Source organism: Schistocerca americana, chromosome 1 (genome assembly GCF_021461395.2).
Source record: "Schistocerca americana isolate TAMUIC-IGC-003095 chromosome 1, iqSchAmer2.1, whole genome shotgun sequence".
In the NCBI taxonomy this organism is placed as follows: Eukaryota; Metazoa; Arthropoda; class Insecta; order Orthoptera; family Acrididae; genus Schistocerca; species Schistocerca americana.
The window spans coordinates 1,053,394,878-1,053,411,345 of NC_060119.1; the positions used below are offsets into that span (position 1 = coordinate 1,053,394,878).

The 16,468-nt window shown below is 43.6% G+C and overlaps 1 protein-coding gene across 1 annotated transcript in view; it reads right to left on the minus strand.

Annotated features, from left to right (window-relative positions):
• Positions 1–12,876: 12,876 nt before the first annotated feature.
• Positions 12,877–16,468, minus strand: part of LOC124549533 — a 39,463-nt gene continuing 35,871 nt past the window's right edge. Inside the window, exon 4 of the mRNA XM_047125250.1 lies at positions 12,877–13,396. Coding sequence (XP_046981206.1) covers positions 13,362–13,396 — 35 coding nt within the window. The 3' untranslated portion in view covers positions 12,877–13,361. The remainder of the gene's footprint in view (positions 13,397–16,468) is intronic.

Sequence of the window (16,468 nt, forward strand, 5' to 3'; positions counted from 1 at the left end):
CGCACACTGGATAACAATTCTGGCTGCATATACTCGTAGACAACCGCATTTGAAACATCCTAACAGCACTGTGGGAGATTAGAGGACAGTTTGCCACCAGTCTGTAATCTTGCCCGCCGTCTGCTTTACTCACTACAGGAAAGCTGAAAGAAAGAAAATGCTATGCTATTTTCTATAATAAGCAACCGCGTAATTGACTGAACACATCGAATCTAAGATTCTGTATCTTTCAGTCTGAAGATTCTCTATGTGAACGTTATACATGAGAATAATAACAGAATTTCTGATTTTTCTGCAGAAATAGTGACTTAGTTTTGGTACAGAATCCTCGTATTAACATAACGTGCTGAACTGCGGGGAAAGAAGTCATGAGTAGTGGCTCAAAGCATAATTCACTGCCGGACGAAGAAGAATAGGCGAAGTACACTACATGTATTAGACCAATCGGGTGAGGTGTAAATGATGCGAAGTTCAAAAATAAGAGGTGGGTATTATCCTATTACCTGAAGCGTTTGGTGCTACCAGTATTATGCCTTATATCCTTCCCTTCCCCTTCCCTTCCCCCTCCCTTCTCGGCCAATTGGCTGAGGTATAAATTTCAGGGAAATCAAGTGGGAAGATTACTTCATTGGCTGAGGCATACAGGAGTAGCCTGTAATGTTGCCCGGTTATCTTCAACTGCTGTAATTTATAACCCACCCACTAAAACTTATCATCCACAATCAAAACATAGCTGCCACTATATTTATGTTACCTTATCGTCATCGCTATAATATATAACCCAAAAATGCCCAGCGCACTATGATATCACTACCAGGCAGCCTAAAATATGAATGTGACAATACGAAATACTTGTAAAAACGCCAGAAATTTAGAAATGCAAGGTTTATTTACGAGGGTTGTCCAGAAAGTTAGTTCTAATCGGTCGCGAAATGGAAACCACTGGGAAAATCCGGTAAAGCTTTGCACAGATGTGCTGGAACAGTGTCTCTAGTATCCCCATCGATCGTGTCGAGTCGCTCTTTTCTGTTTTGAGAGAACAGTGAGTACGTGAAGATGCGTAGGGAATAGCGTCTCCCGCCAAGTACGAGGGCGTGGTTAGAGACTTCGCCTGTGTCATGCATCCCACATAACACAACTGTCGAGCAGTTGCTTCTTCATGACAGCTCTCGGCCGCACACAGCAGGGGCAATGAAGACGTTCCTCCAGCGTTTCCGATGAGAAGTGTTTGATCATCTACAATACAGTCCGTAATTGGCTCCCCCTGAGTATCATTTCTGCTCGCAAGAACCGCTGGCTATGAAGACATAATTTTTCCACACACAACGAGCTGCAGACCAGTGCAGATAACTGGCCGAAAGCACAGGCGGCTGTTTTCTATGACGAGGATATTGGAAAGTTAATACAACACTACGACAAAACTGGAAGTTGGAGCGGCGACTATGTAGAGAAGTAGGTGGAAGGTGTACTTAACTGTTGCAAATAAAACGTTTCTGGTTTTCACTGTGGTTTCCATTTCGCGACCGATCGGAACTTACTTTCTGGACAGCCCTCGTATTTAGGAACTTTATTACAGATACGTATCTACCTTAAAAACACTCTGCAGGTGAGACAAGTCATCGCTGAATTACGCAGTGAAGCTGCATAAACAAATTACACTAACATCCCCTGCTTCCATGTTTAAAGGGATTTCATGCGCCCAATGACCAACCCATTTGTGCTGTTACGTCCACCACTGGGATAGGGAATAGAACAATTACATCTTTATTATAAACAAACGAAGTGCAGGAGGTCTCTTCCATACATCAGAAAGTTCATAAGCGCTATGCTAAACATCCACTGCTTGATCGAGGTCCCCACCACTCCATCGACCGACCTTATTAAACTCACAGTTCGGTAATTTTCGCACTTATCAACAGCGGCTTTCTTTAGAATTCGAATTATTATATTCTTCTAGAAATCTGAGGGTACTTCACGTGTCTCATACATCTTGCTCACCAAATGGAAGAGTTTTGTAATGGCTGTCTCTCCCAAGACTATCAGTAGTTCTAACGGAATGTTGTCTACTTCCAGGGTCTTGTTTCGAATTAAGTCTTTCAGTGCTTTGTCAAATTCTGCATGTAGTATCATATCTTCCTTCTCATCTTCCTCTACGAGCTTTTCCATTTCCATACTATTGCCCTCAAGACATCTCCCTTGTAGAGACCCTCTATATACACCTTCCATCTTTCTGCTTACGCTTCTTTGCTTGGGACTGGCTCTTGTATTCATACAAGTGGTTATCTTTCCTCTAAAGATCTCTTTAATTTTCTCGTACGCAGTATCTATCTTACCCCTAGTGGTATATGCTTCTACATCCTTACATTTGTCCTCTAGCCATTCGTGCTTAGCCATTTTGCACTTCCTGTCGATCTCGTTTTTTAGACGTTTGTATTCAGTTTGGCCTGCTTCATTTATTGCATTTTTACCTTTTTTCCTTTCATCAACTACATTCAGTATTTGTTGTGTTACACAAGGATTTCTACTAGCGTTCATATTTTTAACTATTTGAGCCTCTGTTGCCTTCACTATATCATCTCTCAAATCTACCCACTCTTCTGCTTCTGTATTCCTTTCCCATGTACTTGTCAGTCGTTCCCTAATGCTCCTCTGAAACCCTCTACAGCCTATGGTTCTTTCAGTGGGAACCTCCTTAAATTCTTACCTTTTATGCAGTTTCTTCAAATTTAATCTGCAGTTCATAACCAATAAATTGTGGTCAGAGCCCACATCTGTTCCTTACAAATTAAAATCTGGATCCTAAATTTCTATCTAACCATTGTATAATCAGTGTTAAACCTTCGATTGTGCCCAGGTCTCTTCCAAGTACAGGACCTCCTCTCATGATTCTCAAACCAAGTATTAGCTATGATTAAATTACGCTCTGTGCAAAATTCTACCAGGTGGCTTCCTCTTTCATTCCTTATCCCCAGTCTATAGCAGACAGCTACTTTTCCTTCTGTTCCTTTTCCTACTGTCGAATTCCAGTCCCCCATGACTATCAAATTTTGAGCTCCATTAACTATCTAAATAATTTCTTTTACCTCACGATACGTTTCCTCACCATACAAGTCACCTAATATCCGTAAATCTCGGGGAAGGGCCGGTGAACTCTGACGCCAAGTTCAGTCACGTCCCAGATGTGTTAGATCGGATTTAAATTTGTCTCGTTGGGGGGCCAGCACGTCAATTGGATTTCGCAACTGTGTTCCTCGAATCATACACCTGGCCTTGTGACATGGCGCGTTATCTTTCTGAAAAATGCCACTGCCGTAGGGAAACATGATCGTCATGAAGGGCTACACGTGATCTGCAGCCAGTGTACGATACTCCTTAGCCCTCATAGTGCATTGCACGATCTCCACTGGACCCATGGATACCTACGTGGATGTTTCCCAGAGCATAATGAAGCCGCCCGCAGTTTCTCTTCGCCCCGCAGTACAGGTGTCAAGGAGCTGCCCCCCAGGAAGAAGACAGATTCGCGCCCTCCCATCGGCGTGATGAAGAAGGTGTCGGGATTCATCAAACCATGCAACGCTATGCCACTGCGCCAACGTCCTGTGCCCCTTTCAAACGTAGTTGTCGGTGTCGTGGTGTTAACATTGGCACATGCTTGGGTCGTCGTCTGCAGAGGACCGTCGTTTGGAGTGTTTGACGCACTGTGTGTTCAGACACACTTGTACTGTGCCCAGCAATAAAGTCTCATGTTAGTTCCAACACAGTTCGCCGCCTGTGATGTTTTACCAATCTGCCTAGCCTACAGCATCTGATATGTGTAATAAGGGGGTGGCCGCCCAACCCCACGACGTCTGGACGTGGTTTAACTTTGGTTTCGCCACTTGTTGAAGACACTCACCACAGCATTCACCGAACACTCGACAAAGTCGTGCAGTTTCCGAAATGCTCGTGCCAAGTCTCCAGGCCATCACAATCTGCACTCGATCAACCAGATAGGCCGCGCATCTTCCCCATTCTGCACACAGCCAGCACGCTCACGGAAACTACAAGCACCGTGCGTGAGTGTGACTAGCAGTCATTCCTCGCTGCTATCGTCTGGATAGTTTCGTATCGATAGTAGGTCGGTTTATCAGTGTACGTCTCTCACTGTTTTAGTATTTAATAAGCAATAATCGCAACAAGCTCTATATTTACGCATTCCTCTATAAGCCAACTTTGAACTGCTGGTTGACGAATTCTTCCATAATCGATTGTAAGGGTCTGTGGGCTCTATACGGTCTTTGATACGTAGGTGACTTATTTCCAGTCAGTATTCTGTCTTATGCTGAAGGTCGGCGGGAATGGATCATGAGAATTGAACAGGTTTTCAAATTCCAAGTCTCTAGGCTCTCTTCAAATGTTCCACTTTTTGAGCTTATTGCCGAAAATCGGCAATCAATCCGTTTTTCATGTGTTTTTGTAGCTTCAACAAGTTCTGGTGATTACCTTTTCTCTGTGTTTCATCATATTGTTATCATGCCAGGGGAGAAAATCACGCTGTGGAATCGAATTAGTTGATTGTTACGTTTTTCTTGCAGTTGATATTCAGCATACGTGTATCACTAACCACCTTTCCTAAACACGGATGACTGCTCGTTTGCGGTAATGTAAGTGTAACTGCAAATACATGCATAATCGTAAATTTAAGTGGACTTTATTCGCTCACATTTGTAGCGGATCCTGGGAACTGCCATTGAGTTTGGTTTTTCGAAGCCAGCTTTGGCCACCGTATTGGCGGGACGTTTATCTGCCGTGACTTTCTCAACATCTACATCTACATCTACGTCCATTCTCCGCAAGCCACCCGACGGCGTGTGGCGTAGGGTATCTTGAGTACCTCTATCGGTTCTCCCTTCTATTCCAGTCTCGTATTGTTCGTGGAAAGAAGGATAGTCGGTATGCTTCTGTGTGGGCTCTAATCTCTCTGATTTTATCCTCATGGTCTCTTCGCGAAATATACGTAGAAGGAAGCAATATACTGCCTGACTCTTCGGTGAAGGTATGTTCTCGAAACTTCAACAAAAGCCCGTACCGAGCTACTGAGCGTCTCTCCTGCAGAGCCTTCCACTGGAGTTTATCTATCATTTCCGTAACGCATTCGCGATTACTAAATGATCCTGTAACGAAGCGTGCTGCTCTCTGTTGGACCTTCTCTATCTCTTCTATCAACCCTATCTGGTACGGATCCCACACTGCTGAGCAGTATTCAAGCACTGGGCGAACAAGCGTACTATAACCTACTTCCTTTGTTTTCGGATTGCATTTCCTTAGGATTCTTCCAATAAATCTCAGTCTGGCATTTGCTTTACCGACGATCAACTTTATATGATCATTTCATTTTAAATCACTCCTAATGCGTACTCCCAGATAATTTATGGAATTAACTGCTCTCAGTTGCTGATCTGCTATATTGCAGCTAAATGATATGGGATCTTTCTTTCTATGTATTCGCAGCACATTACACTTGTCTACATTGAGATTCAATTGCCATTCCCTGCACCATGCGTCAATTCGCTCAGATCCTCATGCATTTCACTACAATTTTCCATTGTTACAACCTCTCGATATACCACAGCATCATCCACGAAAAGCCTCAGTGAACTTCCGATGTCATCCACAAGGTCATTTATGTACGAGGGTCAGTCAAAAAGTAATGCCTCCTATTTTTTTTTCTACGTTTAATTGTCAGGAAATTTAAATGCAATTACATAGGTTGAAAACCACAACATTGAGGATCATTTTGTCATTTTTCAATGTAATCTCCGCCCATCTCTACAGTTTTGGTCCATCTTTGAACAAGGGCATGTATCCCAGCACGGTAAAAATCACAGCTCTGCTTCCTAAGCCATTGACGCACGGATGTTTTGACGGCCTCCTCATCTTCAAAATGAATCCCACGATGAGCTTCTTTTAGTGGCCCGAACAGATGGAAGTCTGATGGTGCCAGGTCAGGGCTGTATGGGGGATGAGGCAAAACTTCCCATCCAATTTTGACAATCTCGTCAGAGGTGTGACGACTGGTGTGTGGTCTTGCATTGTCATGCAAAAGAAGAACATCTGCCATTGATTTTGTTGGGCGAACTCGCTGAAGACGTGCTTTAAGTTTGTTGAGGGTTGTGACGTATTGAACAGAATTTATTGTGCATCCCTGCTCCAAAAAATCAACCAGAATCACACCCTCTGTATCCCAGAAAACTGTTGCCATAACTTTCCCTGCCGATCGCACAGTTTTGAATTTTTTCTTCCTCGGCGAGCTTGTGTGACGCCACTCCATTGACTGCCTCTTTGATTCGGGTTCAAAAAAATGCACCCATGTTTCGTCCCCGGTCACAATTTTTTTCAGAAACTCATTTCCCTCCAAACGGAAGCGCTGCAAGTGTTGGGAGGCTATTATTTTCCTTGCCTCTTTATTCTGATCGGTTAACATTCTTGGAACCCACCGTGCACAAACTTTTGAGTACCCCAATTGTTTAATAATCGTGATCACACTGCCTTTACTAAGAGAAATAATGCGACACACTTCATCTGCAGTCACCCGACGGTCACCACGAATGATGTCATCAACTTGCTGAATGTTGTGTGGAGTCACTGCACTCACCGGCCTGCCGCTCCGCTTTTCGTCAGTCAACGGTGTTTGCCCTTCAGCTTCCTTACAACGACGAACCCATCGTCTAACAGTGCTGACATCCACTGTCACAACACCATACACCTTCTTCAGTCTTTCATGAATGCGTATGGGCGTTTCACCTTCTGCATTCAAGAATTCAATCACACAACGCTGTCTCAAACGAACATCGATGTCGGCCATCTTACAAACTTCTGCTGTGCTGCCACCTGTTGACACAGAAAGTTACTACTGCAGTGGATTGCAGAAGAAGGTTTGAGGAATGGCGCCAAATTCAAATTTTTCACTTAACTTAATTTCTTTAAGTAGAAAAAAATGGGAGGCATTACTTTTTGACCGACCCTCGTATATTGTGAATAGCAACGGTCCTACGACACTCCCCTGCGGCACACCTGAAATCACTCTTACTTCGGAAGACTTCTCTCCATTGAGAATGACATGCTGCGTTCTGTTATCTACGAACTCTTCAATTCAATCACACAATTGGTCTGATAGTCCATATGCTCTTAGTTTGTTCATTAAACGACTGTGGGGACTGTATCGAACGCCTTGCGGAAGCCAAGAAACACGGCATCTACCTGGGAACCCGTGTCTATGGCCCTCTGAGTCTCGTGGAGGAATAGCGCGAGCTGGGTTTCACACCATTGTTTTTTTCGAAACCCATGCTGATTCCTACAGAGTAGATTTCTAGTCTCCAGAAAAGTCATTATACTCGAACATAATACGTGTTTCAAAATTCTACAACTGATCGACGTTAGAGATATAGATCTATAGTTTTGCACATCTGTTCGACGTCCCTTCTTGAAAACGGGGATGACCTGTGTCCTTTTCCAATCCTTTGGAACGCTAGGGACCTATGGCACACCGCTGCAAGAACGGGGGCAAGTTCCTTCGCGTACTTTGTGTAAAATAGAACTGGTATCCCATCAGGTCCAGCAGCCTTTCCTCTTTTGAGCGATTTTAGTTGTTTCTCTATCCCTCTGTCGTCTATTTCGATAACTACCATTTTGTCATCTGTGCGACAATCTAGAGAAGGAACTACGGTGCAGTCTTCCTCTGTGAAACAGCTTTGGAAAAAGACATTTAGTATTTCGGCCTTTAGTCTGTCATCCTCTGTTTCAGTACCATTTTGGTCACAGAGTGTCTGGACATTTTGTTTTAATCCACCTACCGCTTTGACATAAGACCAAAATTTCTTAAGATTTTCTGCCAAGTCAGTACATAGAACTTTAGTTTCGAATTCATTGAACGCCTCTCGCATGGCCCTCCTCACATTACGTTTCGCTTCGCGTAATTTTTGTTTGTCTCTAAGGCGTTGGCTATGTTTATGTTAGCTGTGAAGTTCCCTTTCCTTCCGCAGCAGTTCTCTAACTCGGTTGTTGTACCACGGTGGCTCTTTTCCATCCCTTACGATCTTGCTTGGCAGATACTCATCTAACGCATATTGAACGATGGTTTTGAACTTTTTCCACTGATCCTCAACACTATCTGTACTTAAAACAAACCTTTTGTGTTGAGCCGTCAGGTACTCTGAAATCTGCTTTTTGTCACTTTTGCTAAACATAAATATCTTCCTACCGTTTTTAATATTTCTATTTACGGCTGAAATCATCGATGCACTAACCGCTTTATGAGCGCTGATTCCCTGTTCTGCTTAACTGTTTCAAATAGTTCGGGTCTGTATGTCACCAGAAGGTCTAATGTGTTATCGCCACGAGTCGGTTCTCTGTTTAACTGCTCAAGGTAGTTTACAGATAAAGCACTTAAAAAATTTTGCTGGATTCTTTGTTCCTGAGTCTCCCAGTCTATATCCGGCAAATTTAAATCTCCACCCAGATCTATAACATGGTGGGGAAATCTACTCGAAATATTTTCCAAATTATCCTTCAGGTGCTCAGCTACAACAGCTGCTGAGCCAGGGGGCCTATAGAGACATCCTATTACCATAGAGGTAGGAGACGAGGTACTGGCAGAAGTAAAGCTGTGAGTACCGGGCGTGAGTCGTGCTTCGGTAGCTCAGTTGGTAGAGCACTTGCCCGCGAAAGGCAAAGGTCCCGAGTTCGAGTCTCGGTCGGGCACAGAGTTTTAATCTGCCAGGAAGTTTCATCCTATTACCATGTCTGAGCCTGCTTTAACCGTGACCTTCACCGAAATTATTTCACATTTCAGATCTCCGTCAATTTCCTTCGATACTATTACACTTCTTATCGCTATAATCACGCCTCCCCCTTCACTGTCCAGCCTGTCTCTGCGGTATACATTCCAATCCGAGTTTAGAATTTCATTACTGTTTACATCTGGTTTCAACCAACTTTCTGTCCCTAGTACTATGTGGGCATTATGACCGTTTATTAACGAGAGCAGTTCTGGGACCTTTCTATAGACTCTCCTGTAGTTTACTATTAGCACATTAATATTGTTATTCCCTGTTGCATTTTACCTACTCCTACCTTGCCGCGTCTCAGGAGGCGTCTTGTCGGGCCTAGGGAGGGAATTCTCTAACCTAAAAAACCCACATGTGCGCTCCACACGTACTCCTCTACCCTTGTAGCCGCTTCCTGCGTGTAGTACACGCCAGACCTATTCAGGGGGACCCTATATTTCTACCCCCGATAGCAGAGGTCGAGAAATTTGCGCCCCACATCTCCGCAGAATCGTCTGAGCCTCTGGTTTAAGCCTTCCACTCGGCTCCAAACCAGAGGACCGCGATCGGTTCTGGGAACGATACTACAAATAGTTAACTCAGATTCCACCCCGCGAGCGAGGCTTTCCGCCTTCACCAACTCCGCCAACCGCCTGTACGAACTGAGAATGGCCTCTGAACCCAGACGACAGGAGTCATTGGTACCGACATGAGCAACAATTTGCAGTCGGGTGCACCCAGTGCTCTCTATCGCCGCCGGCAGCCCCTCCTCCACATCTCGGGTGAGACCCCCGGCAAGCAGACGGAGTGAACACTGGCCTTCTTCCCCGACCTTTCCGCTATTTCCCTAAGGGGCTCCATCACCCGCCTAACGTTGGAGCTCCCAATAACTAATAAACCCCTCCCCCCGTGTGCCTGCTCGGACCTTGCTGAAGGAGCGGCCACAAGTCCACTCACAGGCAAGGCGGGCGATGCCACACGGCCAGCCTCCACATTGACCCTCCGCCTCGTGCGCCGCGAATGCCGCTGAACCCACCACTCCCCTTGGGGAGAGGGTGGCCCAACCGCGCCCGGTACCCGCGAAGATGTCTCGACAGCAGGGACAGTGGGCGAAGCATGTAACACCTGGGGTGTACCATGCGACGCACCAGATTCCCCATTGCCGCTACACTCCGAGGCAGCAGCCTGAAAACGTCTGACCGCGGCCATCAACACGTTCAGCTGTTCGCGAACAGTGGCCAGCTCCTCCTGCGTCCGTACACAGCAGTCACACATCCTATCCATCCTAAGGAATCAATTTACTGTAGAGAGTTAATCAACTTTTAACTAGACTGCTAATTCACTAAAGGCGGCTGATAGTTGACTAAACTGTGGTTACTAGAAAATAGCACTACCTGTCTCTGGACTGTATTGAAAACAAACACTAGCACTACTGGCGCTGTTGCTGACTAAAGGGACTCTCTCTGACTGTATTCAAAACAAACACGAAATCTATGGAGCACTATTACTAGCACTCGACAATTAAAGCTTCCTAAAAGCAAAAACACAGGGAAGAAGAAGTGACAAGTAAGAAAAATACAGTTAATACTTAAATTAACGCAGCTCGCTGCACAGCAGACGTGACGCAGACGGCAGTTACGACGACACTGACTCGCTATTGGTTCCCTCAGACCCATACGCAAGACGGATTGTATCCATGTGGCGGTGGTCTCCCTCCTTGCTTCGTTCCTGGAGGCTCTCATTCCATGATCCATCGTGGAAATCTTTCTGCTGACATCCTTTTCGTAATGTAAGAAAATGAAACACCTACAGCTGTCATTATGATGTCATTTATTGCGTGGATACCAGTTTCGGCGGTACCATGCACCATCTTCAGGCCATAGTTGATGCTGAAGGGGTTAAAACCATCCATATACACGACACATCAGTGGTCAACATAACTGGTTTGCGCAAAATAACGGTAACTGTGATGTCATCTCTTTAACTATCAACTGACAACTTTCCTTTTCGTATGTGCATACCATGTGAGTTGTTTGTTGTTGTGTTTTACTGTCGTAAATTTTATTGTTATTTTATTGCAATAAATACAGACATGAATATTGTTGTGTCGGTAGCTGGGCCGACACCGTGAAGTTGAGATGGCTGAAAAGGCAAGCTAGACTAACGCAGACGGGCGTGAAGTACTGGAACAGGATACGTAATTAATGTTAGGAAGAAAAGTACGGAGCAGGTTTTATACTTAACTTTACTGGTACATCGATCTTGACGATACACAGGAGACTTTAAGTACCATCACTGTAGGGCTAATGGCGCCTTGCTAGTTCGTAGCCATTAACTTAGCTGATGGCTATTCTGTCTCTCGGCTAATGAGAGAGAAAGGCTTCGTACATCTGGTCGGTAGCTAGGTTCGCGTACAACTGGGGCGAGTGCTCTCTCGTATCACGAGACCTGCCTTGGTGGTGGCGCTAGGTCTGCGATTACACAGTGGCGACACGCGGGTCCGACATGTACTAAATGGACCGCGGCCGATTTAAGCTACCACCTAGCAAGTGTGGTGTCTGGCGGTGACACCACAAATATTAATACCCATTATGAAATTCTCTATTTATATGCTGTTACTGACAAGGAGAGGTCCCCAGTGCTGGGATTGACTTTTTGAAACCATCTGGACAGTTGTGTAGGCTAGGATCCCAAGTATCACACCCTGCAACCATTCACCCTGGCGGGCCCTCCTTTTTGAGTAATCGACGGAAAGAAAAACTTTGTAGTTCTGCGTGATCCACTAGAGCTTTGTAAATAGTAGTAGCAAGCAGATTGGCGGTGTAGCAGAATGGTTAAGGTTCATTACCAGCATGGAGAAGGTCATGGGTTTGAATCTCCTCACGTGCTTTGAAATTTTTTATTTCTAATCATTAGCGAAATTATTTTGATTGTTATTTTTATTCACTTAATTGCTTTAAATGTAACTTTTTATTTCTATTCCTTATTCACATCACTTTAAGTAGCGTATTAACTGTTTGATTTGCTGTCACGTTTTCTTCCTATGATTCTTGCTTCGTTTGGAATTTTGTTCATGTGATTATAATTCTTATTCTGTATTTTTTTCAATTTAATTTCTTTCGTTTTATCATCTTTTTGTCCATGTTATTGCATTCGTCATTTCTTTTCCCAACTTTGCTTGGATTTCTTTTCACTTACAATGCCTTCTTTCGTTTAAATCTTCATCTGCGCTAGTTTGTTCATAGTGGAACAAAAATTTATGTTTTAAATGTTTGTGATCACTATCCAAAAAAATGTACGTCTCATTTATTTTTGACACCACCCCATAGTCAAGATAAATAGATTATTTTATCTTTCTTTAACCGACAGACCGACATTTTCAAACGTTCCAATATTATGGCAGATAAATAAAAATAATTAAATTCATTTATTTTTATGTTCTAAATGTAAAAAGAACGAAAGGAAGGATAAAAAAAGTAAAATATAAAGTAAAATTATAATTAAAATGATGTGACGAAGGATTAGAAATAAAAAAAGTTATATCTGACTCTGTGAACTTAAAAAAAGAGCAATCAAAAGCAGTTCGATAAAGATTAAGAAATAAATTTCAAAGCACGTGAGGAGATTCGCACCAAAAGCTTCTGCTTGTGGGGCATCCACCTTACCTATTACACTACACCGCTGGTCTGCGTACCAGTGCTATTTTTAAAGCTCTAGCATATCAACTGATATCACAAAGTTCTTTTTTTCGAAACGAGAGGTGAATAATTGCAGGGTGTGATACCTGGCATCCTTACCTACAATACCGTACAGATGGTTTCAAGAAACCAATCTCATCCATGGGGACTTCTCCTTGTGAGTCAGATTCTCAAATGTAGAAACCTTTCACAATCTTATTACTCTGGAATCTCTCCATTACTCTAGTTCATGGAAATAATGTGAAACTGGTGGTGCTCTGCTGGCATGTTATCTCTCTCTCTCTCTCTCTATCTCTGTCATACACACACACACACATAGTTAGATAAATAGTGGGTATATTTGGCGGAAAAGTATGGTAAATAAGTACAAAGTGTTTAATAGCTCCGCAACTGCATTTATTATCAACATGATAAAACCAGCAATCACAGAGAATCACACGCATTAACAGTTACAATGAAATGACAATAGTGACAATAAATACATGGATGTCGTTGGTAACAGCAGTTAGTGACGATGGCATCTACGTCAGAGCCGGCTGCGTCACCAGATCGGCAGCGTGATCAGACGCCCGCCTGCTCGTGTAGTGATTCGACGGTGCAGAAGTGGACGGAGTCGAGGCGCGAGAGACAGACAGACGAGAGCGCATTGCTCGCGCGCCCACTGATGCTCTCTGCCTCGCGACAGTCGATGGACCGGTGGTTGCGGCCAAGTGTGTGGAGTACAGCTGAGTTGTTGGCAGATTCTGCTCTGCGGCGGGTGGGGTGAGGTGCTGGGAGCTGGTGTAGTGCTGGATGGCTGAGACTCGCTCGCGTCACATCGCATTGCTGCTCGTGACCGTGCGAGGCGGTGGTGGAGGGATCAGAAGAAGTGGCGGCCGACAGACAGAGGACGACCTGAAACACCGGGAAAGCAGTCTACAGACAATTCATCACGTGCGTAACATGACTTCACCAAACTGTATAACGTGAACGTACAGCTAGCAAAGTAGCGGTCATTCAAATGTGATGTAATCTGTTAACTTCTAAACATTTTTATTACATAATAGGATTGCTTAAACGATAGCCGTGTGGCTGCAAGTAATGGTACAGAACATTTATTTTGTGCCTTTTTTTCTCTGCGTATCATTATTAGCGTTGATTGTACTAACTTCACAGACATGTATAATAATTACGGTCAAAACAAAGGGCTATTCATAAGTACCTCTGCAGTTTGCCCAGGAATATTACACATGTCAGTGGATAGAGCAGCTCTCCAAGTCGTGATTCGTAATAAGCACCTTGTCCTAGTTGCAGAGTCCACCACTAGAGGGTAGTCGTGTCTAAACATTTACTGAAATCATCCGCTCCGTATTGTAACATCGAATTAGTTTGATGCCCGAAGAAAGGCAACCCAGTGAAAAGATCTCGATTGGTGGCGGTGTTGCGCCTTCCCACAGCATCAACTTCAATAAATTCCACGCACCTATTGACGTTTACTCTGTCACATACGGCGCCCGCGTTGAGTAGCTATAAAGAGCGTCAGAAACTTGGAAAGATGGTCTGTCCGCTGATGTGTGTCTGCTTTCTGTATATCTTGCAGTTTTCATGCAGCCGTTTTCTGAAACCTCGGAGGTACTTATGAGTTACACTGTACCATTAGTTTGACAAATATAAATAATTCGTTAGGAGAACAAGACTAGGAGTGAAGCGATGCCAACAATTGTGGTAACCCTTTCATATAAAATTAGAATATTATGGAACTTGAGTTCTTGATTGTTGCCTCAGCTGTCCTTAGGGCCATTTTCTGGTGACGTTAAATGGCTCAGTTTGTTTCTTTGACCTGGAGCTACACTCCTTCACTTGTTCTTCCTTTTTTTTTCGAAATCCATAGCTGGCACACAGAAATCTACGCAGGAATTGTCGCTACGGAAGAAACGATGTGAAAGGGAGCAACCCGATCAAAGCTTAAGACTTGTGATTGAAGTGTTTTGCTCATCAAAGGAAGATGCTAAAAAATAAGAAACAATGCAGCTACTCAGTACAAAAGTTATAGTTTGACGTATGAAGAGTCCAGTTTCCACACTCTTGAAGGACAAAAATGTATATTTCAAAAGACGTACATTAGGTTCCAGTATGGATGTAAGCGGCGGATGAGAGGATGGTTACAGCATTGCGTAAGTTTCATAGATTGTCGGTGCAAGTAACATTCCTTGATCTATGAAAGCTGAGTAATATTAGTTTTTGTTGAGAAACGATCACCACCCATCGTTGAGCATTAGCTATTTCTCATAGAGAGGTGATGATACGTCCAGAGACGGAAAAAAAACGAAGGAGCACAGTGAAATGAGAACCTTACAGAATTAGTAAGTCAGAAGCAGGTGAACATCTATAGAACAGTTGGTGTCCGATGGAAACTCATATGGTCAGGGTAATTGACGGGCACAAAGATGCACAGAAAGACTGCTGCCAAACACGCTTAATTACCATTGTGTTATTACGCAGCTCTGTCCCTGCTATCGCTTACGCTATGACGGAATGCAACTTCACACGACTCGGAGTTGGCGTGGTTGCTCTCCACTCAGGAGAAACGACTGTTCCTTGCAATGTCTGACCCTGAAGGTTTTGGGAGACTGTCCGCCTGAGTTGTTGAACAATTGAGCACAAAAATTATGTTGAAAATATTTACGACGTGTGATTATAGGTATAATTAGCACCTAGTGCGAAGTAAAGTCCTTTCAGTCCTGCCACGCTATGTACAAGAGGAAAACGTCTGTTCCAAGCTTAACGCATTTCCCAGTTAACTGTACAAAACGTTTCCTTGCGAACATTTCGACATGACCCAAGCCACCTTACGGTGTGTGGCGGAGAGCACTTCGCGCATCATTATGTTTTTCCTGTCCCAGTCACGAATGCTGGATGGGAAGAACGGCTGTCGAAAAGTCTCCGTAAGAGTTCAAATTTCTCTCTTTAGGCAGCCATCGTCTTCTACATGTATGTAGAAGGAAGTAATATCTTATTTGGCGCGTCTTGCAAATGTATGCTCTCTGAGTTTTGAGAGTGAATATCTCAGTGATGCCTAAAGCCTTTCGTATAGCGTACGACTCTGGAACACTTGTGACGTCTCATTGACGCTTTAGGAGTTGCTTAACGCAGCCGTTGGCGAATTTTTTAGTTTCTCTGTTGTACCTAGCACTTCCATCTATGCTGCACAACCGTACTCTTCGCTTTATGAGTTAAGATATTCCGTTAAGAAAAACAAATCATTCAATCAAATGGTTGCTTTAGCATCTTAGATGATTACAAAAATATATTTTACCCACAGTGTTAAATGTGTACCCCTTTGGGTGTGGTACATCCAGTGTATTAATGTAAATTGCCAGTTTTTGCTGTACGCTTCATCCTGGCAACTTAATCTAGTGAAATACTGAAACACCGATGGCCCTTATTTAATGGCACGATGCTAATTGAGTGCTCCAGAAAATATGAGCACCTAAATACAAACCATCTTATCGTTTGATTTTTAAATTTCAGCAAAAGTTGGTGGGGAAGTTACGTTAATGGTATTGGCAAGACGAAGGACATGGTGAAATTTTATCTATGCTGCTACGAAACAGCACCGTTGTCGAACTGGTCAAATATCGGTCTCAAACAAGTACTTTATTTCGTTGCCTAATTATCAATGAAATTGTTTCTTTCGAATAGAAAGAGCTTAATGCAGGAGAAATGACTAATGTTCTGTAAGGCTGTACTCTCACGTAATAACAGTATTTATTTGAATAAAAATGTCCTGATGCAGGGAAAACTGATTTCGTACAATTTTCTGCAAGTGTCCCGTCATGAAATACCGCTATGTACACAGTCATTTTTAAGAGAGGCTCGAATGGTTTGAACATCAGAATAGACAGAACAGACACGGTGGGACGAAATATCACGTAGAAATCTTTAGTCATGAAGAAATCATTAACTCAATGGGTAGCTAGGACGAGA